The sequence below is a fragment of the Entelurus aequoreus genome, linkage group LG16, assembly GCF_033978785.1.
Source record: "Entelurus aequoreus isolate RoL-2023_Sb linkage group LG16, RoL_Eaeq_v1.1, whole genome shotgun sequence".
Taxonomy (NCBI): Eukaryota; Metazoa; Chordata; class Actinopteri; order Syngnathiformes; family Syngnathidae; genus Entelurus; species Entelurus aequoreus.
The window spans coordinates 37,279,157-37,305,157 of record NC_084746.1 but is presented as its reverse complement, the minus strand read 5'-3'; the positions used below and the strand labels follow the sequence as shown (position 1 = coordinate 37,305,157).

The 26,001-nt window shown below is 38.1% G+C and overlaps 2 protein-coding genes across 4 annotated transcripts in view; both read left to right on the top strand.

Annotated features, from left to right (window-relative positions):
• The window catches only part of LOC133631354 (voltage-gated potassium channel subunit beta-1-like), a 67,293-nt gene extending 64,490 nt beyond the window's left edge, over positions 1 to 2,803 (top strand). For both annotated transcript variants that reach the window (XM_062023545.1, XM_062023546.1), the window contains one exon: positions 2,124 to 2,803. In XM_062023545.1, the coding sequence (XP_061879529.1) occupies positions 2,124 to 2,213 (90 nt within the window). In that variant the 3' untranslated portion in view covers positions 2,214 to 2,803. The remainder of the gene's footprint in view (positions 1 to 2,123) is intronic.
• Positions 2,804 to 7,158: 4,355 nt separating this feature from the next.
• Positions 7,159 to 25,726, top strand: LOC133631353 (PAS domain-containing serine/threonine-protein kinase-like). 2 transcript variants are annotated; one of them, XM_062023544.1, is made up of 21 exons: positions 7,159 to 7,500; positions 7,573 to 7,820; positions 10,139 to 10,344; positions 10,435 to 10,605; positions 10,730 to 10,864; positions 11,966 to 12,100; positions 12,196 to 12,385; positions 13,260 to 13,441; positions 13,533 to 13,662; positions 13,781 to 13,958; positions 18,206 to 18,429; positions 18,503 to 18,632; positions 18,730 to 19,268; positions 19,337 to 19,479; positions 19,561 to 19,725; positions 20,545 to 20,670; positions 20,749 to 20,883; positions 22,742 to 22,941; positions 24,091 to 24,224; positions 24,970 to 25,119; positions 25,192 to 25,726. In XM_062023544.1, the coding sequence occupies exons 2-21, from the start codon at positions 7,616 to 7,618 to the stop codon at positions 25,344 to 25,346; spliced, it is 3,633 nt and encodes a 1,210-aa protein (XP_061879528.1). In that variant the 5' UTR covers positions 7,159 to 7,500; positions 7,573 to 7,615; the 3' UTR covers positions 25,347 to 25,726. The 2 variants fall into 2 exon arrangements, with proteins under 2 accessions (XP_061879528.1, XP_061879527.1); XM_062023543.1 differs by having other exon boundaries at positions 19,558 to 19,725.
• Positions 25,727 to 26,001: the final 275 nt, after the last annotated feature.

Sequence of the window (26,001 nt, the reverse complement as noted above, 5' to 3'; positions counted from 1 at the left end):
GAAGCCGTTTCACACTGTAACATACAGGTGTCAAACTCAAGGCCCGGAAGCCAGATCTGGCCTGCGACATCATTTTATCTGGCCCGCAAACACCTGGAAAGGAAATGTGGGAAAGTAGTTAATTTGATTTTTTCATTTTTTTCATTTTGACAGACAAAATATATGTACTGCTTAAAATTACATACATTTTAAACTTTAATAGTATCCAATATTGCAACAAATATTACAGTATATTATCATACTTTCCAAACATGTTTATGTCTAAATAAAAATACTTAACTTTACAGCAAACTACCTATTAAATTAATAAAAATGACAATAAATTGTACGTTGTTCTTTACAGCATATTACTGCAAATTGAAAAATACTACTATGTTTTTATGTTAAAATTCTGTTGACTGAGCTTCCAGTTTTTGACTGTAAAATCTAGGGTTGTTGTTTTTAACAGTGTATTACTGTAAACGGAAAGACGTACATTGTTTTTTACGGTAGAAAAACTGCCAGCTGAGTTGCCAGAATAAGAAAATAACTTGTACTGTTTTTCCATGAACAATATAATGTTGTAAAAACCAATGTCAATTTAACACAAAAATTCTGGCAACTAAGCTGCCAGCTTATTTCATAACCCCCACCCAAAAAAAACTAAACTGTGGTACTGTTTTTCCATTTACTGTAAAATGTTGTAAAAAATTAAAAAAACACTATTTTACATTAACATTTTGTTAATGTAAAGTTTTATTGTAAAATGGACAGTCTACTTAAGCCAATTTATATAATTAAAAATGAAATCCAGAGGCAAATTCATACATTATTCACTGTTACAAGCGGCCCTCTGATGGCAGTTATGGACTGCCATCATGTCTGGAATGACATGTATCGTGTAAATAAGATAACTAACATAAGAACATGTTCTCAAGCAAGTGAGCACCCTTTGAGGAAAAAAAAGAGGAATATTTCTAACAGCACAAAGTGCTGCCAAGAAAAAACATTTTTAAAAATGTAGACTACATTTCCTGTAATTGGGTGCATTTGTAAAAAAAAAGAACGCGTACTGTTTTTCGATGAACAATATAATGTTGTAAAAAACCAATGTCAATTTAACATAAAAATTCTAGCAACTAAGCTGCTAGATTTTTCTGTAGACACCCCCCCCCCCCCAGAAAAAACAGTGGTACGGTTTTTAAGTTTACCGTAAAATGTTGTAAAAAAAATTAAAAATACCGGTACACTATATTTTACAGTAAAATGTAAATGTTAAGTTTTTACTGTAAAATCTACTTAAAACAATTTATATAAAGAAGATTTTTAAACAAGTCGTGTTGGACCTTGACCTACTCAGTGGCCTAGTGGTTAGAGCAGGGGTCCCCAAACTACGGCCCGCGGGCCGGATCAGGCCCGCCAGCGTCCAAAATCAGGCCCGCGTGAAGTCCCAAGTATTAAAAATAAATAAATAAATAAATTCTGTCTTTTCTTATCCACTTTGTACCGCTTGCTACTCACAGTGTCTCCTAGCCGCTCAGGCAAATCATATTGTCTAAAAATGCATTTTCTCATCGATAACGTGACATCATCGCGCGCGCGGAAAGTGCGCTATATATATATATATATATATATATATATATATATATATATATATATATATATATATATATATATATATATATATATATATATATATACAGCCCGGCCCCCGGCCAAATTGTTTTAACCCAATGCGGCCCCCGAGTCAAAAAGTTTGGGGACCCCTGGGTTAGAGTGTCCGCCGTGAGATTGGTTGGTTGTGAGTTCAAACCCCGGCCGAGTCATACCAAAGACTATAAAAATGGGACCCATTACCTCCCTGCATGGCACTCAGCATCAAGGGTTGGAATTGGGGGTTAAATCACCAAAAATGATTCCCGGGCATGGCCACCGCTGCTGCTCACTGCTCCCCTCACCTACCAGGGGGTGATCAAGGGTGATAGGTCAAATGCAGAGAATAATTTTGCCACACCTAGCGTGTGTGTGACAATCATTGGTACTTTACCTTTAAATTTATAGGTTCTACTGTCCTATTAGTGGCGTTATAAAACAGTGCTTCGTGTGTTTGATTGTGTATTAAAGCTATGCTGTATGAACTTCAGGTAATTCCAAAGATGACTGCAGGCATCGCCTCAGAAGTGGATCACATACTGGGGAATCGTCCGCACACCAAAAAAGACTACCACCATTAGCACGGACCAACAGTGAGGGAAACTGTGCTCTGAAAGTGTATCAAAGCTCCCACTCACAGCCATCGCACTGCCGCCAGTGCCCCACTTTGCTCATGTGACCTTGTGTGTGACTGTGTGAAAAGTCTTCTGCTCGGCTCCTCCTCAGCCACTTGTCATTATCATTAAGTGAGATGCTTGGCAAAGAATGCATGCTACACCCATAGCGGCCAACAGACGCAACGGTGTGCCAACAGGATCATTTCTGGTGTGAGACGGTACTTTTTATTTTGCAGCTGTGTGCAGAATATTTCAAAGTGGAGAATTTTGCATAAGGTGAGGAAACTCAAAAAACATCATTGCCATGCAGTGGATAACTTAAAAATGCATAATTTTCTTTTGTTTTACAAACTAGATTTTTTGCCACACTAGATGTTCGTAAAGTGAGGGCAACAGAATATAACAGGGCGTGGTCTCAGCAGACTTGACCATACATTTCTTTCCGAGTGATCAATCTGTATGAGCTGAAATGATCAATGTTATAATATATTTTTGAAAAAGCCCGTGCTGTACTGATTGTAATGTGATTCACTTGATAAAGTACCCGGAAATAGTGTACTCTCCTGATGTTTACCATCACTTGTTTTTACTTCAACTTTGTGGTTAAAACATGTGTCCTGTCACACCTGGGGATGATCAACATAAAGGGAGCTTGTAGATCAACAAAGCCATACAACTAATGAAAAGGCTAAGAAAAAAAACATGACCATAAATGTGCTAGCACACTACTTATTGCAGATGCCAGGTTGATTAAATGGGTGTATTTTTGGTGTGGTTTATTGAGATTTGTACACAGAATTAAAGATCATACAACTAACATTTGACTTGTTTTTAAATAACTTTTAAATCATCGCCAGTACCGTAAACCCTATCTTATATTAACTAAACTGTTGGGGCTGTATCATAATTTCAATAATAAACAACCTTCACATTTATTTATTTTTTATTGAACAACAAACATACATTTATAATGCACACAAAAGTCAAGGCACTTTCAACATAACCAACAATCTGCACATCAGGTTGAGCAAATCACGACATCAGCAAGGAAAGAAAACAAAAGCAAATACAGATAGAGTATTAAATATTAATAAATAATAATATGAAGAAGAAAAAAAGACAAAAAGGGCTACCTTAATCACTTTAAATGTTTTTAACAAATATATCAATTTAAAGGCCTACTGAAACCCACTACTACCGACCACGCAGTCTGATAGTTTATATATCAATGATGAAATCTTAACATTGCAGCACATGCCAATACGGCCGGGTTAACTTATAAAGTGCAATTTTAAATTTCCCGCTAAACTTCCGGTTGAAAAGGCTTTGGATGATGACGTATGCGCGTGACGTAGCCAGTGAAACAGGAGTATCGGTACCCCATTGAAAACAATACAAATTAGCTCTGTTTTCATCTCATAATTCCACAGTATTCTGGACATCTGCGTTGGTGAATCTTTTGCAATTTGTTCAATGAACAATGAAGACTGCAAAGAAGAAAGTTGTAGGTGGGATCGGTGTATTAGCGGCTGGCTGTAGCAACACAACAAGGACGACTTACTTGGACAGCAGACGCGTTAGCCGACGCTAGCCGCCAACCGCATCTGTGATCGGGTGAAGTCCTTCGTCGCGCCGTCGATCGCTGGAACGCAGGTGAGCACGGGTGTTGATGAGCAGATGAGGGCTGGCTGGCGTAGGTGGAGCGCTAATGTTTTTATCATAGCTCTGTGAGTTCCCGTTGCTAAGTTAGCTTCAGCGTCTTTAGCAACAGCATTGTTAAGCTTTGCCAGGCTGAGAATTATTAACCGTGTAGTTACATGCACATGGTTTAATAGTATTGTTGATCTTCTGTCTATCCTTCCAGTCAGGGATTTATTTAATTTGTTTCTATCTGCATTTGAGCCCGATGCTATCACGTTAGCTCAGTAGCTAAAGTGCTTCGCCGATGTATTGTCGTGGAGATAAAAGTCACTGTGAATGTCCATTTCGTGTTCTCGACTCTCATTTTCAAGAGGATGTAGTATCGGAAGTGGTTTAAAATACAAATCCGTGATCCACAATAGAAAAAGGAGAGAGTGTGGAATCCAATGAGCCAGCTTGTACATAAGTTACGGTCAGAGCGAAAAAAGATACGTCTTCACTGCATTCTAGTCCGTCACTCTATCGTTCCTCATCCACGAATCTTTCATCCTCGCTCAAATTAATGGGGTAATCGTCGCTTTCTCGGTCCGAATCGCTCTAGCTGCGTTGAAAACAATAGGAAAACATGAGGAGGCGAACAACTGACTACGTCACGCTACTTCCGGTGGGGCAAGGCTTTTTTTTTATCAGAGACAAAAAGTTGCGAACTTTATCGTCGTTGTTCTATACTAAATCCTTTCAGCAAAAATATGGCAATATCGCGAAATGATCAAGTATGACACATAGAATGGATCTGCTATCCCCGTTTAAATTTTAAAAAATTATTTCAGTAGGCCTTTAAGGGCTTTTGTACTTTTAATCATCCTCCAAGATTTGATTGATAATTGTAAACCATTAAGCCAATTAGAAAATGTAGGCCTTACTTTCATAAATCGACATTTATGTAGAAAAAATGTTGCCTGGAGCATAATAATGTTGACAAACATTTCTATGTTACAGTCGTTTCTAAAAATACCAAATGTGATCTCTTCTATAGTGAATGGGGACATCTCCACACCCTTGTTTCTCAGCCAATCTCTGATCTCCTCCCAAAACACATGTACACTCTCACATTCCACACATAGATGATTGACATTAATATTGTGAAGAATTGGGTATGTAATATAGCTTGTCCTTATTTTCCTTAGCTCAACTTTTGTTAAGTCCTTCAGGATATATTGTCTATGAACTGTGCCCGGAAAATATTATTTCACTAAAACTGCCCTCATATATTTGTTGGAACATTTTTCATCCCACAAATGAACATCTTCAATATTAAGGTTTCTCAGAACAACCTTCACACATTGTTTTTCAAACTTTTTTAAGCCAAGACACATTTTTTTCATTGAAAAAATGCGGAGGCCCACCACCCGCAGAAAACATTACAAATTAAACTCAGCAGCTGATATTGACAGTAACAAATTGTTCTCGCAGGTGTTAACCATAACTAAGCATGCATCACTTGTCTCAAAGTACTGTCACGACCTGTCACATCACACCGCGACTTATTTAGAGTTTTTTTGTGTTTTACTGTGTGTAGTGTTTAAGTTCTTGTCTTTTGGTGGCTTTTCCTGTTTTGTTGGTATTTTGCTGTAGCAGTTTCATATCTTCCTTGAATGCTATCCCCGCACATGCTTTGTTTTCGCAATCAAGACTATTTAAGTTGTGCGGACGCGATCCTTCTTTGTGGGGACATTGTTGATTGTCATGTCATGTACAGATGCACTTTGTGGACGCCGTCTGCTCCACACGCTGTAAGTCTTTGCTGTCGTCCAGCATTCTGTTTTTGTTTAATTTTGTAGCCAGTTCAGTTTTAGTTTCGTTCTGCATAGCCATCCCTAAGCTTCGATGCCTTTTGTTTATTTTTGGTTTAAGTGTTGGATACCTTTTTACCTGCACGCTGCCTCCCGCATATTGTGATCACGACAAACCATGTTCCCGACATCTAGAAAGCAATTAGCTACCTGCTGCCACCTACTGATATGGAAGAGTATTACACGGTTACTCTGCCGAGCTTTGATTGATTGATTGAAACTTTTATTAGTAGGTTGCACAGTGAAGTACATATTCCGTACAATTGACCACTAAATGGTAACACCCGAATACATTTTTCAACTTGTTTAAGTCGGGGTCCACTTAAATTGATTCATGATACAGATATACACTACCGTTCAAAAGTTTGGGGTCACATTGAAATGTCGTTATTTTTTAAGGAAAAGCACTGTACTTTTCAATGAAGATAACTTTAAACTAGTCTTAACTTTAAGGAAATACACTCTATACATTGCTAATGTGGTAATGACTATTCTAGCTGCAAATGTCTGGTTTTTGGTGCAATATCTACATAGGTGTATAGAGGCCCATTTCCAGCAACTATCACTCCAGTGTTCTAATGGTACAATGTGTTTGCTCATTGGCTCAGAAGGCCAATTGATGATTAGAAAACCCTTGTGCAATCATGTTCACACATCTGAAAACAGTTTAGCTCGTAACAGAAGCTACAGAACTGACCTTCCTTTGAGCAGATCGAGTTTCTGGAGCATCACATTTGTGGGGTCAATTAAACGCTCAAAATGGCCAGAAAAAGAGAACTTTCATCTGAAACTCGACAGTCTATTCTTGTTCTTAGAAATGAAGGCTATTCCACAAAATTGTTTGGGTGACCCCAAACTTTTGAACGGTAGTGTATACTATTTTCATAATACAGTCATCACACAAGATAATCATCAGAATATATACATTGAATTATTTACATTATTTACAATCCGGGTTGTGGGATATGGAGGGGGTAGGAGGGTTTAGGTTTGGTTGGTATCAACACTTCAGTCATCAACAATTGCATCATCAGAGAAATGGACATTGGAACAGTGTAGGACTGACTTGGTACGATATGTACAGCAAGTAGTGGACACAGAGAGAGGTATCAGAAAGTATAAGAAAAAGAGTCTACATTTGATTATTTACATTTGATTATTTAGCTCTATACAGTACAGACATTCAACAAAGGCACATTTGCAGATTATAATTACTTGTTTGCAAAAAATATTTTTAACCCAATTAGGGGAAATTACATGATCTCCCACGGCACATCAGACTGTATCTCACGGCACACTAGTGGTTGAAATACACCGAATATAATAGAGTAGCGCCGTTACCATAGAAACAGAGGCGGGTCGTCTTGCGAACTCAGCCAATGAGCGTTTCTGGTTTCGAATCCTTCTTCTCGATTGGCTCCAATGCATTTCCGTGTATGATTTGTTTGGCCGGCTCAGGAAGCCCGCGAGTTACAAAACTATCTCAACGACTCAGTGGGCTAAAAAACACCGATTATAAATGCTAAACTTGCCCTGCTCGTGTATTTGACGTTGTGAAATCACTTACGGCGATTTCAACTCGGTATTAAGAGCGCTTAGACGGAAACGAACACCGTACGTAGCTGTTTATAGCGGAATTAGCATATAACATGCTAGCTTGGCTAAGCTAAAAACACAAGGGAGTTGTTTCCTTGTCAACTGTCGTCAACTAACCCCGGAGACCATTCTGTTCTTCCAAAGTGTTGCTGGGATTTAAGGTAAGTGTCGCATCCAATCTCTTTGACGTCGTTTCATCAAAACACTGCTTTTAAGACAACACGTCTCTTTAGTTTTGGTTGCCAACTGCTATTGCAGCGAGATAACCGAACAACAATGTCGCTGAGCAGCGATAGTCGATTCGAAGCAAGACAACTCTTCATGGATAAAGGAGCGACCATTTGTGTGGTTCCCGATCTCTCCTCCGATTTCTTGGAGGACGAGTTCGACTTGAACATGTCCTACCCTTGTACCCAGAGACCACTGCAGAAAAGGAACTTGTTAGCATTGCAGCGACGCTACTATTCTGGCTCCTCCACAGGTACGTAAACAAGCGACATTAGCCTTGAGTTTATTTGCAACATGCATGCATACAACATGATACATCACAATTTCCAGTTTCTCTGTTCAACATGTTCGAAAAGGAGTAGGAAGAAGCAGAGCTTCTTTAATCCTACCCCTTTTCTTTTACATAGCAGTTGCTAAAACTTTTGTTCGCTTCCTGTTCTCAATGTATTCACAATACACTCCATAAGTGATAACATTAAAAGTACATAAATAAATAAGTTGTATTTCATTTGGTGAGATGAGTAAGATTATCAAGAAAATGAATGGATGGATGAAATAAATTCAGAATGTTTATCATTGTTCTTCTTCTTTGTACTTTGTAAACACTTTAAGTTTGAACATTTTCTTGAAGTGGATTATATTAGTACATTGTTTGATTGTTTTGCTTAATCCATTCCATAATTTAATTCCACATACTGATATACTGAAGGTCTTAAGTGTTGTACGTGCGTACAAATGTTTTAAATACAATTTTTCTCTGAGATTATATTTCTCCTCTTTTGTAGAGAGGAATTGTTGTATGTTCTTGGGTAGCAGATTGTAGTTTGCTTTGTGTATAATTTTAGCTGTTAGCAAATTTACTGTGTCGTGGAATTTCAGTATTTTTGATTCAATGAATAAAGGGTTTGTATGTTCTCTATATCCAACATGATGTATTATTCTAACTGATCATTTTTGTAACACCGCTAATGAATGAAGTGTACTTTTGTAGTTATTTCCCCATATTTCTACACAATAACTCAGATATGGTAAGACTAGTGAGCAATAGAGAATATAAAGTGATTTTTGGTTTAGAACATGTTTTGCTTTATTTATTATTGACGTGTTTCTTGCTACTTTGTTATGTATATTTTTTACATTAGATTTCCAGTTCAATTTATTGTCAATCATTATACCTAGTAATTTGGTTTCATTTGCTCTTTCAATTTCTATTCTGTCTATTTGTATTTGTGTTTTTTACTTTGTGTTTGATTTGGCCTAAAAATATAATCTCCCGATTTTTTTTTTCACCAAAAATTTGATTCACAATTTTTTTTTACGATTTTTCCCCTATATTTTAAAGAAACCGATGAATATAAATGACATAGATAAATAAAAAACAAATGTTTCTTTTAGTTGATCATAAAACCTTGGTTTGAAATGACAAAGCATACACTTCATATTACTCTTAGCATAATTTTAATTTGTTTAATGTTGTTCTTTTTAGCCCAGATATGAATTGTACTTTTTATAGAATAATTTTCAGAGAACTAAATTAAGATCTTCCAGGGGCAATACTTCTGTCTTGAACAAATATACTTCTGTAAACAAAAATGTATCGTTATTTATCCATCATCCAAATAAATAATAATCGCCAACATTGAGATTAATAATGTGCAAACTTAAATCTTATGTCTTGATTAAAATCCATCCATCCATTTTCTACCGCTTGTGCCTTTCGGGGTCACGGGGGTGCTGGAGCCTATCCCAGCTGCACACGGGCGGAAGGCGGGGTACACCCTGGACAAGTCGCCACCTCATCGCAGGGCCAACACAGATAGACAGACAACATTCATGGTTTTGTAAATAAAGATGTAGTGTTGTACATTGTATGCAAATAAATAATCAAGTAAAGCATTGAGAGGACTATAGTTTTAGTAAGTGGATAAATGGAGGCTTTTTTTTTGTACGTGCACCACATCTTTTGCAACATGTAGAGCGACTGCTTTAGTGATCGTACTCCACTTAGCTTCTTTTTCATCGTACATGATATCTTGTGTAAATGATTACACCACAGTAAGATGCTTTTTTGTTGGAGTTTGTCTGTTGTAACAGCCTTATTTACATCGTAACGAGTTGCATTTCCGCCCTCAGCTGGAGGCTTCAGTTTCAGATGCTGGAATAAGTTTGATGTGCGGCTGCCTTTTTTTTAACAAACTTTGCGGTATGCAGTCATTTGTTCCACGCCTGTTGCCGCAAAACCAAACTACTGACACCACTTTTCTTTTCTTTGGAACAAACGTCTCGCTCTCCTCGCTAAGGAAGCTACGGAAGCTCCCGGGGGCAAAAAGTATGCCGGTGCAAGAGGAGAACTTTTTTTTTAGATTTGTTTGTGTTTTTTAAATTGTCTGCAACAAGAAACTTGAAAGGCTTAAACTACAGATTGGACTAAATTATTTTGATTCCCAGGCTATAATTGGTCAGATTGAATGTTTCTGACTGACATGTTAGAGGTTTTGCTCTTGACCGTTTTTTTTTTACAGACAATTGTTACATAGTCAGAGGGATATTTTAACTTTGTTTGGCTTACAGGTCAACATTCATCATCAAGAAACTACGAAATGTCCAACTTGCATCATGACATTTCTGTCAATGCCCTCCCCCGACCGTCCACAATGTCAGAAATGGAAGACAACCTTTATGGTCATCTTATATCAGCAGATTGTGTACTGTCTGTATCTCCATTGGCCTTCAACCCAAACAAAGTGCTTATAATAGTGGATCACAAAAGCAGAGAGGTACTAATTTTGTTGTTGTTGATGCAATTTTTACTTTATGTCCTCAGTTCTGCAGTAATATAATGTTCTGGTTGTACTGTTGTTTTTTAGATTCTATCGGCCAACGATGATGCCTGCAAACTGTTTGAGTGCACCGCTAATACATTGAAAGGAAAAAAGCTGTTTTGTGTCTTGAGGAAAACCACACAGGTTTTAGAAGAAGCGTTGAATGAGGAGTTTTTGCTAACGGATGGGACTGTGGCATCTGTGTCTGGAAAAGTGGTATGTTAACCAATGTTGTTGCTTCGACCTTAAGTAAAATGCTTGTCAAGTAATATGTGCTAATGATGGGCATGCATATACCCCAAATGTGTTATTACATTACTCAAAATGTCTCTTCTTTTAGGTTGATGTTGTGACAATGTCCGAAGAGATCCCAATGTCGGTGTGCACCCACAGAATGTCACAAAATGGAGAACATCTTGCTTTAATGTTGGAAAATGTGGAACGCATTTCCGCATATTTGTCATTTACTCAAGATGTATGTGTTTTTTTAATTTGCCAGCCTTTATATATATGTGTGTGTGTGCATGTGTGTGTATGTATATATATATATATATATATATATATATATATATATATATCTATATATATATATATATATATATATATATATATATATATATATATATATATATATATAGATATATATATATATAGATATATATATATATAGATATATATATATATATATATATATATATATATATATATATATATATATATATATATATATATATATATATATATATATATATATATATATATATAGTATATATATATATATATATATATATATATATTGCCTTGTCATACCGTAGTAAAATGAATAAAGGATGGGAAAAAATATTAGAAATGCCTAGTGGTATTCTACAGGGTAGTGTAGTTCCACAAAAATAATGGGCATAGTATTAAAGTAATATCACCTGACATTGTAAAAATATTTGAGTAATATTATCTAAAGGCAGGCATACAAATCATAACCTTTATTTCAGCATTTTATGTAAAAACATTTTTAATTATTAATTTTTTTTTATCCTTTATTTAACCAGGTAAAATCCCATTGAGACCAAAGATCTCTTTTCCAAGGGAGACCTGGCCAAGAGGGCAGCAGCAAGGTTACATTAAAAACAGTAAACAACACATAAAACATCTAATTTACAACATTAAAACTTGCTCACATAACACATGTGCATACAGACAAGGTAGACTGCAATCCTTTCACAGAAGCTTTAAACTCATTTAATGTAGTAACAAGGGTTTGAAGTTGAAGATCTGATTGTAGGTTATTCCAAGCATTCGGTGCTGAAAAGCTAAATTCTTTCTTGCCCAGTTTAGTTCTTACTTTGGGGACGACAAATTGCAGAACATTCATTGAACGAAGATTGTGACTTCCTTGTTTCTTTGTTAAAAGACAAGACAAATAAGATGGAGTGATACCCCAGAATGGTTTTGTAGATGAACACATACCAATGATTGAGGCGTTGAAATTTTACATGATGATGATGAGGAACTGTGTGGTTTCAACTGGGAGAATTAATCTCTCACCTTAACCTAATAAATGTGTATTTCCATCCTTTAGGGTAATATTATTTCATGTGACTCAGCGTTTGCGCATCTCCATGGATACCACCATCCTGATGACTTAAAAGGACTTTCTGTCATGGAGCTAATCCCTTCCTTACAAATCCCCCTTCACTCCCAAGCATTGCCCAAAGTAAGCACACCACCAAATCTGTGCCACTCCTTTAGGAAAAGCTGACTCTCATCAAGTTTGTGTTCAAGCATATTTGCTCCTATGCTCCTCTTCAGATGCTGAGGATCCAGCGAGTTTGTGGTAAAAGCAGAGACGGCGTGTCGGTTCCGTTGTGCATTAAGCTTCAGGGGGCTGTGCAGTGTGCAAGGCCCCAGACACAACACAGTGGGGTGGAATGTGCATACACAACAGAGAGTCTTGATAAAGACGATGCACCCAAAATGGAAGTCTCACACACTGAACACAGTGAGCATATGTAATAGTTTACATTCATGATTTAGAACATATGTGTCAAAGTCAAGGCCTGCGGGCCAGATCCGGCCCGCAAATGAATGATCTGTGGGCCCCGGGATGATATTTGATTAGTATTAGAAGCGGCCCGCAGGCCACAGCCGCCTGCTGCTGTTTTGCACGCACCAATACTCCATCAGTGTTGGCGCTAGGAATTTTAAGATTGGGGTCCCAGAAACCCCATCAAGTCATAAAAATGAGGTCCCACAGTAAATTTTTGGGGTCCCACTTTTTTGTAACCGTTTTGAAAACAAATGATGAATGTATGCATTATCCTGTTATATCTCACATTCTATATTGTGTTTTGGAAAAAGGTTGTCATAAACGTTACTTAATTCATAAAAAAAAATACTACAAAAGAAAACAACTTTTTATGCATATGTAAATTTATTCAGTTATAAACGTTCATTCACTTTCTTCTTTCCTTCATGGATCTAAACTTTACCGCTGCCGGTATTTTTTTAAATATTTATATTGTAATATTTTCAGAATGTGTTTGTTCTATTTTTGGCCAAAGTAAGACAAAGAAAACAATCTGAAGTTGTCTTTATTTTAATGCCATGATTTTAATAGTCCGCCCCGCGTGTGCACAGATTTGCCTCTATGCGGCCCTTGAGCTAAAATTAGTTTGACACCCCTGATTTAGAACATGTAATATAATAAACTACTGTTTGTACTTCAGCATTTTCAGTTTTAAATTAAACAGCCAATTTCGTTCCACTTGTGTTGGTCACTGTTTATTGCTGATTATAAGGAATCGGTGTTTAAAAAAAAAAATTGTTATGACCTTTATTTACGCAAAACTTAAATTAGATTTTTCTCAACTCAGGCATCAAGAAAGACAGCCGGGTCCTCTCCCTCGACCCCACACTGGAGTACACTGGCACAATCTTTGCTTTCGCCCCTCTCAGCGGCCTACTCCTGCTGCGACCTGATGGTTCAATCTGCAGCATCCGCAATCAACAGGCTCTCAGTCTGTTTGGCTACAGCAAGGTCGAGCTCCTGGGAAAGGTCAGCCAATGAGACCGCAGCTTGGGAAGGATGGCAGGTGCTTTGTCTTCTTCGCCAAGCCTCATTTGTCACTTGCCTATGCCCTCAACAGTGTGTCACTTTCCTCATGCCCGGTTTCTACGGATGGATGTCCGATTCGGTCAGGAAGATGAGTCCCTTCCCCGAGCCTCAAGCCGAGGCTGGCAAAAGTACATCTGAATCCCAACAGTCTGGGAAATCAGGTAAACTGTTCAAGTGCTCAAGATGGCAGGTGTTTGGCCACCAGGTGCCTTTATGCATGCTGCCATTGTGTCTTTACTGTATCTTTGTGTGAGTTTCTCATTGTACTGTCAACTTCAGTCATCGACCCTTCCTCACTGGTGGCCGGACACATGGCCATGGTGCAAGATGCCTGCCGGCGCAGATCATCCACAGGGCGGGGTAGGATTTTCACTGGGAATAGCACCAGGCTGGACAAACAAGGAAGTGCTCTATCCACGTTGTCCCCTCCTGCTGTCACGTCCACACGTGTGTTTGTGTAAGTCAGCGTCTTGTTTGCTCTCAACGTCAATCGTGTCAGATGACGGTTCGCTTTTTAATTAACATGTGCAAAAAGTACCAACATTAATTATTTACAGCCTTTTTAGATTGCTTAAACCGGCAATCTGAGGGCCGGCCGCACACTGAAAAATTAAAGCATGCGGGGGCCATTTTGATATTTTTCATTTTCAAAACCAATACAATATATAGATTTTCTTCAACTTTAGGGTTTTCTCAAGTTTGGTCCTGGGAACCCAGAAGGGTCTGAGACAGTCATAAAAATTTAAAAAATAGGTCACATTAAATTGTTTTAACAATTGAATCCCTAGATCAACTTTAAATATATCTGTCAATAAGAATATATATTTTTAATGTTTTTTCCCTTTTTGTTAGAGAAAACCCTACTTTATCAGGCAAAAGCACACAATATGCAATATTTACATTCATGAACAACATTATTTTTGATTCCTTATTATATTTTTTAGCAATGACAGTTTAAAAATAAAATCCCATTGAAATTATCAGGTATCCAAAAGGTAACTCATGATTCATAAATTTGTTAAAAATAAGTCATACCTTATTGTATTTTTTTACTCTTTACCCTTAAATCTTCAGATCTATCCGTCGATCTTAATTTTTTTTGTTTGTCATAAAGACTTTATAAACTTTATAGCAAACACACAAAATTTGCAAGATTTTCTCCCAGATACTATTTCAAAGTGGAATATTTGCTGTGAAGTAATTGGAGCCTTCAGTACATCAATAATTCATAAAAACATTAATTTTTATTCATTATTATTTTTTGTGCAATGAATGATAAAGAATAAAACAGCCTGCATGGCCGCTTTGTGATATCAGAGTCAACATTGCAACTTCTTGTTACATATCACCTGCATGCCCATTTATTCCAGTTTTTTAAAAAAAAGTTCTGCTAGTATTTTTAGAATGTGCCGCAGGCCATTAAAAAAATATCTGCGAGCTGCAAATGGTCTCCAGGTTGAACTTTGGACACCTCTGTCCTAAACAATAAAGTATATTACATGTGTCTAGATTTGCTAAAAAATACATGCAGTTAATTTGCTTGACCGTCACAGACAGATCAAAGCATGGGTGTCAAATTTGGCCCGCGGGCCAAATTTCACTTGGCCCTTGAGGCGATATCAAATTAACACTAAAGCTGGCCCGCCGATTATATATAGTGGCGGTGCCGCTGTAAAACCGCATTCACCGCTAATTCTAATACTTGCCAACCCTCCCGGGAATCTTCCAAACTTCAGCGCCCCTCCCGAAAATTGTCAAGTCTGCTTTTCAGCCAGTCCAACGAGTGCTGGCCCAGTCACATAACATGTGCGGCTTCTGCACGTGCACACAATTGAATGCAATGCACAAGGTGTGTGCGTGTGGGGGGGGGGGGGGGGGGTTGGTGGTAGCGGGGGTGTATTTTGTAGCGTCCCGGAAGAGTTAGTGCTGCAAAGGATTCTGGGTATTTGTTCTGTTGTGTTTATGTTGTGTTACGGTGCGGATGTTCTCCCGAAATGTGTTTGTCATTCTTGTTTGGTGTGCGTTCACAGTGTGGCGTATATTTCTAACAGTGTTAACGTTTTTAAACTGGCACCCTCAGTGTAACCTGTATCGCTGCTGATGAAGTATGCGTTGCATTCACTCGTGTGTGCGTACAGAAGCCGCACATATCTTGTGACTGGGTCTGAACGATGTTAGAATGGATGAAAAGCGGACGTGACGATAGCTCGTAGAGTACGTTAAAGGCAGTGCATTTAAGGCACGCCCCCAAGACTGTGGTCCAGGTGGACGAGATACATAATGACTGATGAACATCTTCGTTCGATAATAAAGGTTGCCTCAGCTCAAAGTCTGAGCCCCGACATTAATGAACTAGCATCCAAGAAAAGATGCCAGGTATCTGGCTTGGGCACATCAGATTAGATCAGTGTGTTGCAAACTGAGCAGTTTAAAGTCCTGAATGGTTGGTTTATTCATTATTTTATTTTCAAATTTATTAGCCTGTGGAAAAAGTTCATGTTGATATTTACCTCAGAAGGCTGCAAATAGAAAAGAGGCATTCAATTTTTATTTAAATTGTATTTGATATGCCATTGATATTTTTTAATTATTATTATTATTATTTGAAACTCGATTTTGCATGTCACTATAAAGTTATATAAGCCTTGCTTGTTCAATATTCAATGCAAAACTTGTTTGGGTCCCTATCAAAAGGTTAATTTGTTCAACCTTGGCCCGCGGCTTTGTTCAGTTTTAAATTTTGGCCCACTCTGTATTTGAATTTGACACCCCTGGATTAAAGCATCAGGTTTATTCTATCTCTTGCACCATCTGCTGGACAAGTATTGTCACAGTTTGTTTGGTCTAAATTGGTGTGCTCTAATTTGTCCAGATTTTATGGTTGTTCAACCTTTCTTAATGCTCTGAAACTCAATTAATCTGGTTTATTATGTCAATTGCTTAGTGTGCACATTGATATCCCCATCTTCTCTGTCATTTTTTACAGGTATCCGCAGGGTCTTAAAAAGTCTTAAATCCAAATTTATGGCCTTAAAATATTTAAAATTCTTCTAAAATCTCAAAAAAGGTCTTAAATACGATTTTGAAAGGTCTTAAAAATCTGTTAACGTTACTTTTATTTAAAACATGCATAAACTTCAGTCTTGCTTTTAAAAGTTTTGATATTTGAGGACGCTATATCATAACTACAAAACAGAACCACGTTACCTGTGCTGCCTGCTCAGAATTAATCGCGCACCACCTAGTTTGATGTGTGTGCGCAGCAGTGTTTTGTTACAGCTTAGCATCGCAGCAGCGAAAACTTAACGAAGGCCCACAGCAAAGCTGTATTACTTGCATCAGATGGGTAAGTGCAAGTTCAACGATTTGTGGCTCCAAAACGATCAATTTAAAGCATGCATGGAGTCAGTGGATGGAAACGTATTACGTGTTTAGGACCCAGATGTGGAGCCATCGAGGATGGAAGCGTTTGTAAACATTGCGGTGACAGTGAATGGAAGGATAATGTAAAAGTAAAAAATCTGGGATAAGTCTGTGTCAAAAGATGCTGAAAAGCCACAAAACCTTGCACAATTATTCCAGGATCAACTTAACCCCCCTAAAGAAGTGTTATGTGGGTTAAGTGGCTTACTTGCAGTAAGCACACACTAGATGTGCTAGTAGTTTACTCATAGCAGTAAAACTATAAAAAAAAAAACACCGTCATTCTCATATATTATTTCTATTATTTATTTCAACACTTCCAGGTCAGATTCTCATGCCTAAACTTTTCTCAAAGTTTATACAGCAACTGACATTAAAATCTATAAAGGTTGACTGTTTAGTGTTTACACTCAGTTTATGGTTGGGTGAGCAAAGCAAGGGAGATTTGCAAATGTCATCTTGTCATGCTTAAATAAAAACTAGACCTTGTTTACTAGCAATATGTTTGGAAAAAGTCACAAAAAACAGGTAAAATATATTCATACATACCAGATACAAAATGAGCGGAGCAAATTTGAATGAACATTTTTCACATCCAAATTCTGTTTGAGGCTTGCAAGCCATAATCACCTTCTTTCTTTTCTGACAGTCATGTTGTCTGCACTCTGTTTTTTTTGTGCAGATACAGTAGTAGTACTGTAGATGTTTTTATCTTTTTGCTCAATACAGACAGCCGCAAAAACACTGCAGAAATTAACCATTTAGCTTTAGCAGAGATGCTAACAGTCCCTTTCACAGACAATACATTGTTGCGCTTTCTTCTACCATTGCTGATGTTCTGGTTGTTGCTACATGAAAATACTTGATATGAAGCACACTGCACCTTTTGCAAGACAACACTTCAGTGGCAAATGTGAAAAATGGCTGTTATGTTTGCTAATATTTTTTTCTGTTTTTCAATTGGTTTGCAATAGAGAGGTTTCTGGTGTATTTAAGTAGTTAAACTATTTTGTTTTCCAATGTAAAAGAGCAGTGAATGAATTAATATACTTACAATTCATTATGGCCCTCAGTGTTACCTTTATATCTTTGTACTATTTTGTCTGTATGGATATGCAATGGTCTTAAATTATATTCATTGTGGTCTTAAATTTGACTTGTTGAAACCTGCAGAGACCCTGTTTTACCACATTTCCTGTTGCTGTAGATTGCTTTTTACCTACTTGTAAGGCTGCAGCAGTAGTGGCTTCAAGGTAGGTTAATGTCTGCCATTTTTCACAGTGCTGATGACACCTCAGAACTTCTGGAGGAAGCAGCCCAGATCGCTGGCGCCAGTAGCCACTTAGAGACAGGAGATACCACTGAGGCACTCCTTAAGACATTTGCCTGGGTGGACCATCCAGAAGAAGACGCAGCCTGCAAGGTTTCTATTGAGAAGACACGTGAACAGGAGCTTGGCTGTGAGGTTAAGACACAAAGGCATCCTATCATTGAGATCACTGCAGGTACAGCTTAATGTCCAGTATTAATCTCTGTCAGTAACACTGCATACTCCATATTGACATGCATGTCTTTTAGACAGGCCCACTCAAAATGGGCACGCTGTTCATAGCAAAGGTGTCAAGTCATCTGGTGTGACAAAAGACAGATGCTCAATTTTGTCTATCCTCCAAGACTCCAGCTTTGAAGTAATTTCAATGGAGAGCAGGTGTGACTCTTATATTTACCTACTGCAATATCTTAACTATATATTAGTGAATGTCGACAAATGATGCAGATTGAGGGAAAAATATGCTATTTTGCAGGTCTTCCTCTGGCTTTTGTGAAAAGATTGCTGGTCACTGTGGTTCTGATCCATGCCAGGCAGAGATGAGCTGTTTCCTGGACCTCAACAGCAATGGCGATCTGGTGACCCGAGCCCTGGCTGACCTAGATCTGAGCGGCAGCGGGGAACTTCTCAACGGGGCTGAAGGCATTAATGAAAACCAGCACTCCATGACCTCTTGCGACACGGCCGAGCTACTGCGGACGCCCTCCCCGTGTGTGCTCAGCTCTGACCCGGCATCTGGGCCTGTCAGCGCCAATAAAGAGGTCAATCACGCCTCGCCTGAAAAGCATGTTGAATTGGATCAGTGGGGGGTTGTCTCTTACATTCCTAAGGAAAATGGCCATGAATTCTGCATTAGTGAGCCAAATAGTGAGGTTCCATCAGTAACGGACCATCCTGCTACGTCAACACCAAAGAAACAGAAGGTGGAGGTAGGTGGTGTCAGCTCTGATGCGCCACTGATACACGAGGGCCACTTTGAAGGAAGCGGCTACCACAGAGATGGCACAAGAGTTGGTTCGTTTAGGCCTTTATTACAATTCTATTGTCAGTTAACACAATGAAACTGACCACTTCATCTCCAGAGGTGCAGTGTGACGTGGTCAGAACCAAACTTCCCGATGGAAGCCCGATGATCTGCGTGTGGATGAGCAGGCGTGGACAGCAGGGGTCCTTGTTGCAAACTGATAAATCCCTCTTCAACAAGTCCGGAGCCAGTCTTGGAGAGGTCAGTTGAAGAAAATAATTCCTGTAATTCAAATGAGTCACAGATTGAGTATGTAGTTTTTCCAAAACCCTCCCTCAGAAGATTGCAGAGGCCAGTCATGTGGAGGCGTTGCGCTGCACCTTGGATCTTGAACACTCTCGGGCCTGCGATGGGCAGTTTCTGGAGGAGTACCAGCCTATTAAAGCTCTTGGTAAAGGAGCCTTTGGCTTTGTCTGGAAGGCTGTTAGACGCTGCGATGGACAAGAAGTAAGAACAGTTCCATAAAACGTTCTAAACCAGTTAATGCAACCATTAAATGTGTTTTTTTTAAATGCAGGTCAATCAATCAATGTTTACTTATATAGCCCTAAATCACGAGTGTCTCAAAGGGCTGCACAAGCCACAACGACATCCTCGGCTCAGATCCCACATCAGGGCAAGAAAAAACTCAACCCAATGGGATAACAATGAGAAACCTTGGAGGGGAACGCAGGCGCTTTTGCGTCATATACTTTACTAGTTACTATGGTAATCTAATTAGTTAGTATGGTAATGTAATTAGTTAATTTGGTAATCTAAGTCACAGCAGCTCAGATGAGGCACCAAGCACTGTTGGTGGGGAGCGTTTCCACAGAGTGTTTCCAGAGCGGCCTGTCAGGGACAGACGCGGAAGGAGATTTTTACAACAAAGTTCTAAAGCTTAGTGATATATCAGATTGTAGGTGGGGTTTTCGCTGTGTTTGTTGCATTTTTGTTGCGTTTTCTCTTGATTGTAAAATATGTCGAGCGAAAGGGGGTGTGATGTTCATATGTTGTCAATATTCAGTGTTTTATCTTCATAGTTAATATTGTAAATCCAATATTATTGTCATGTACTTTCTGGGTGTCTCATTCAGTAAAAAAATTAAGAAATTCCATTCCGTTTTTTAAGGCGGTCTGTCATAACATTTTTAGCATTCAATCAGACATTATTGTAAGGTTTTATATTAGTGTTCCTAAAAATAGACAAAATGTTTTCTCTAAATTTGACCCCCGAGTCAAAATAATTGCCCAGGCCTGTCCTAACTGAATCTTCCACTTTTGCAGGCTGTAGTGAAGTTTATTAGCAAGGCCAGGATCGTTAGCGACTGCTGGGTGGATGACCCGATGTTGGGCAGAGTCAGCCAAGAGATCGCCATCCTGACTCGTGTGCAGCATCACAACATCGTCAAGGTATCAGACTTGTGTTCTGCAACTTATTCGCATAACGCACAACCTTTCCTTCAGCATCGCGTGTGTTTCCTTCATTAGGTGCTGGAGGTGTTTGAGAATGGGAGTTACTTTCAGATGGTGATGGAGAAACACGGAGAGGGTTTGGACCTCTTTGAATTTATCGACATGCAGCCACAACTGGATGAGCCCCTGGCGAGCTACATCTTTAGACAGGTATGCAATAAGGGCCGGATTTACTAAGATCCAAACAACACGCGCTAAACAGCGTGTGCAAAAAATAAAATAGCGTTTACTCTGAGTGTGCGTGTTGCGTGTGATTTACTAAGACTGCATGTGCAAATGAAAAGTGGTGCAGAACGCCTTATTTAAATGAGGCTTTTGCATGTATGCAGGCCTTTTACCACAGAGACCATGATTTTATCGACATTCATATTATCATGCTCCTACCTGTGTGCCATGTGTTAAACCGCCGCACACATCTATAATGCGTAACACCTTTTCTGAATCACCATCTAGACAACAGAAACATGTACACTAGGGCTGCAACGATTAGTCGACAAGAATATTTAGGGCTGCAACGATTAGTCGACAAGAATATTTGTCGACGACAATTATATTTGTCAACAATAGTCACGATGTCAACACTTCTGTTTTTCCAGGCAGAGGCGGATCAGCACTGCCACTCGCAAAAACATTGCCAGTGCTAACATGTAAAATGTGAGAACTTTTCCTCTTATTCTTGTTAAAAACATGACCACCTTGCTCATTTTGCAAAGCAAACCTTGTTTTTACGGTTGTATACTGTATCTGCAATAGGCGAGCATTTAAAGCAGGGACATGATGTTGGACAGCTGGAGGGAGGAAGCGGTCTCAGTCTCGGTGAGAGTGTTCGCTTACGCCTTGCTAGCTAGCTAACAAGAGTGAGACGAAGTTGTGTGAAAAATAAATATGACATTTTAGCCTAAGTCAGCCAGCTAAACTACATCAATTCAACTAACACACACAGGCGCCAATGCGGAGGTTACATAAGATTAAACATACCGGTAATCAATAGTCAATATACCAGTATGCAGCTTTTTAAACATCACAAAATGCTCTTTGTTAGATTTTGTGTTTTGTTGTTGGATTTCATTGCTGCTATTTTAACATTTTTTAAATACATAAACAACGTTAATTGTTTTGGGTTTTTTTTTTTAGCAATTTGCCTTTTCTTTTTTTTTTAAATGGACAACCTTTTAATAGTCATTTTAATTTTTGGAACAGTTGAATGAGCAGCACAGTTACAGTATGAATAAATATTTATGAATTAATTAGTCATCTTTGTTGTTGGTTAGCACATGCCTAAAACAACCTAAGCTGCTTTTAGAAGTCAATGGAAATATTAGAGCATTAAATATGTGTACGCTTTATTATTCAACAAATCGATTAATCGTTAAGATAATCGCTGACTATTCGACTATCAGAAAAATCATTGGCTGCAGTTTCATTGCACACTGACACTTAATTCTGTGCGTGAGGCTGTGAATCGCATCACCAACGCATTTGTGCGTCTGAAATGACTCAAATGCAAGAAAATGCACAATGAAAGACGTTTTTTATGTTGATGATATATTATAGTAATATATTTCCAAAATATAAAAAAAAAAAGATCAGCCCCATAAGTCATCCAGTAGAAATACAATTATAGAATGATGTTGCTGAATAGACGATATATATGTGTTGATAAATCACATTGCGCGTGCTAATAAAATATATTTGCATTTTCTCCTCCCAGTATTGTGTGTGTTTTGCATATTAAGGACGACAGAGACGCCAAAAGGATTGCACGCCTTATTCTGCTCACTTAACAGACGCAATCCACTCTGCACACGTTTAGTAGATCAGGTTTGCGTGTGCTATCACATTTGCATGTGGTTTAGTACACTAGGTAGTAAATCAGGTCTTTAATGAACAAAATGTGCCCAAGTAGTTGTCCCATTCTTCAATGGTGACCGTTGCTGGGAAAGGTTTGGACACCCCTGCAATAAGTATTTAGTCATATTTAACTCTCATTTCTGACTTCTTCCCTCAGCTGGTGGCAGCAGTCTTCTACCTGAGGACAAAGAATATCCTGCACAGGGACATTAAAGACGAGAACATCATCATTGACAAGTGTTTCCACATCCGCCTCATAGACTTTGGCTCTGCAGCCATGATGGCTTCAGGAAAGCGCTTTTACCATTTCTGTGGCACACTGGAGTACTGCTCCCCAGAAGTGCTTCAAGGAAACCCGTACGTACTTCATCTCTACACTGCTCCTTTTTAATGTGATGTCAAATGGACAATTTTATAACCACAGTGTTGGCTAAAGTGTACATTTATGGAGAGAGTTGTGTTTGAACAGTCACTCAAATGAGCACTGTTTTCCTGTCCTTTACGACTTTTACAGGCCATAAACTTTGACGACCAGCGTTAAAATCCCTTCATATTCTCTACTGCTCACTAGTGTTACCATATCTGAGCTACTGTGTAGAAATATGGGGAAATAATTACAAAAGTACACTTCATTCATTAACGGTGTTACAAAAAAGATCAGTTAGAATAATACATAATGTTGGATATAGAGAACATACAAACCCTTTATTTATTAAATCAAAAATACTGAAATTCCACGACATAGTGAATTTGCAAACAGCTAAAATTATGCACAAAGCAAACTATAACCTGCTACCCAAGAATATACAACAATTCTTCTCAAAAAAAGAGGAGAAATATAATCTTAGAGAAAAACGTAATTTAAAACATTTGTTTGCACGTACAACACTTAAGACCTTCAGTATATCAGTATGTGGAATTAAATTATGGAATGGATTAAGCAAAGCAATCAAACAATGTACTAATATGATCCACTTCAAGAAACTCTTCAAACTTAAAGTGTTTACAAAGTACAAAGAAGAAGAACCATGACAAACATTCTCAATTTATTTCATCCATCCATTCATTCATTCTTAAAGTAATCTTACTTATCTCATCATATGAAATATGACTTACTTCACCAATTATTATTATTAAATTCTTACTATTATTTATTTATTTATTTTTATTGTGATTACTTATGGAGTTTATTGTGAAAAAATTGTGAACAGGAAGTGAACAAAAAGTTTTGCAACTGTTATGTAAAGAAAGGGGGTAGGATTAAATAAGCTCTGCTTCTTCCTACTCCTTTTCGAACATGTTGAAAAGAAACTGGAAATTGTGATGTATCATGTTGTATGCTTGCATGTTCGAAATAAACTCAAAACTCAAACTCAAACTCAAATTCAAACAACATCAAGGATACCACAATCATAAAGTTATTTAAAACACTCAGAGGCAACAAATTACGGGATCAACACAAGTTGGCAATCTCTGCATAGTTAATGTCTTGTTTTTCTTGTGTAGCTACGAGGGACCAGAGTTGGAGATGTGGTCTCTCGGGGTTTTTCTCTACACGCTGCTGTTCAGTGAAAACCCCTTCTGTAATGTGGCTGAGATCCTGGGTGCCAAACTGAAGCCCCCGTTTCCCCTCTCCCCAGGTGCTTGAACACTTTATTTCCTTTGTTTCTTCCGGTTGTTTACTTTTTTCTTTTTTTTGGTCCTGTCCAGCTACTCAGGCAAATCATATATATGATGTAGATGCCCATATCGTCTGTACAGATTTACTTTAGAAAAGAGAAGTGTGGGATACTTGTCTTGTTGGCTTATTTGTATTTGACTTTATTAAATGGATTTATATTATTATTTGGTGCAGCCGGGCTGGAGCAGGAGGGGAAAGGAAGACAGAGGGGGAAAATTGTGGGGACAAGACGGAGACAACATTAACAACAAAAACAACCTAACAGCATTAGCAAATAGGATATGTACAAATATGATGGTAAAAGTGATAGCAAAGAAGCAGTTAGTGAAATAAAGATTAATAACACAAAAATGATAATGAGCATAATTGCACTACAAATGGAGCAATACAAATACCAATAGAAATAGCACTAATGATAATCAATAATTACCTCCATTATCAACAATACAATAGTTTCAAATGCAACAATACATATATGTAATGATAACTTGAAATACAAAAGAAAGCAGATAAATGGAGGGGAAGAAAGAGAAGCGAATTGTATTAACCTTGTAGATTGTTATAGTAACAATTGGTTCAGCTGTGTCAGTGGGCCATGTGTTACCCAGTTTCCCCTGGGGAGAACAACATTGGTATATGTTTGATGAAACATGATTAGAATCACGTTTCGTCCGGATGTTTACCAACTCTGCCCTATGTGCCAGAACTGAACGATGTGTTATATGGGCTGCTGCACCCGGAACCCACCCAGAGGATGACACTGGACCAGTTGCTTCTGCAATCCTGGATCAGCCAGCCCATCTCACTGGCAGACTACACCTGGACAGAGGTGTTCCCCTCAACTCAGAACCATAGTGAGTACACTCCAAAATAATACTTTTAAAGTTGCCGTAGCAGCACATTTCCACTTGAATTCTTTGAAACAGGCTTCCTGCAACACCAAGATCTCCAACGATATGTTGGACACGCTTTGTTCCCGGATCAAGGGGATGACACCCTCCCTGATGAGGAGGATGAGGAAGAGAGGTTGTCCATGGTGGCCTTGGAATCCGAGCTCCAGGGGTACCTCGATGACAATTAAAGAGGTGGAAAACCAGCAGCACACATGTCAATCCAGCAGTTTTTTGTTTATTCTTCAAATATTTTTTAAAGAAATATAATATTAGTAATACCTCACACATTCCACCTTTGCACCCAAGTTCACCCAAACACTGACAAAAGCCTTAAAATGAAAGACAAACCTCAAATTGAAGGAATCTTTATTTTCTCTACATTAAATGGTGTTTTAAGTATATATTTATTATATTTTATCTATTTATTTGTATGCACTAATACATATTTCACCCTTCATTCTCATTCTTTGTTTTGCTGTATTACACCTGCTGCAATGTGAAACACTATTTTACCATGTTTGTTAATGTACTGTAGGTCAGTGTGATTTGTATTCATATTAAATGCCGTTATGTATAACTATATCATTTCCATTCATTTTTTAGTCTTGTGTTTGAAAGGGTCACTTTCAATAGACTCCTATGGTAATTTGGAGTAGACACTAGATGCAGTATTTATTAACAGTATTTGTAACATTTCAATATTAAAATAATTATGTTCAAACTGTAGATTCCTTTATTGGCATTGTGAATAAATACAACAAAAAGAAATTCGATGAAACACATAAAAAGTATATAATATTTCATCCATACTTTACCTTTACACATACATTATATTGCCAAAAG

What these genes read in the sequence shown, in the direction of transcription:
- LOC133631353 (XM_062023543.1), top strand. Translation starts at nt 7,616, where the DNA reads ATGTCGCTGAGCAGCGATAGTCGATTCGAAGCAAGACAACTCTTCATG. An exon ending in AGGTCGAGCTCCTGGGAAAG is followed by an intron (nt 13,442 to 13,532) that starts GTCAGCCAATGA and finishes TGCCCTCAACAG; the next exon opens with TGTGTCACTTTCCTCATGCC. An exon ending in CGAGCTACATCTTTAGACAG is followed by an intron (nt 20,884 to 22,741) that starts GTATGCAATAAG and finishes TTCTTCCCTCAG; the next exon opens with CTGGTGGCAGCAGTCTTCTA.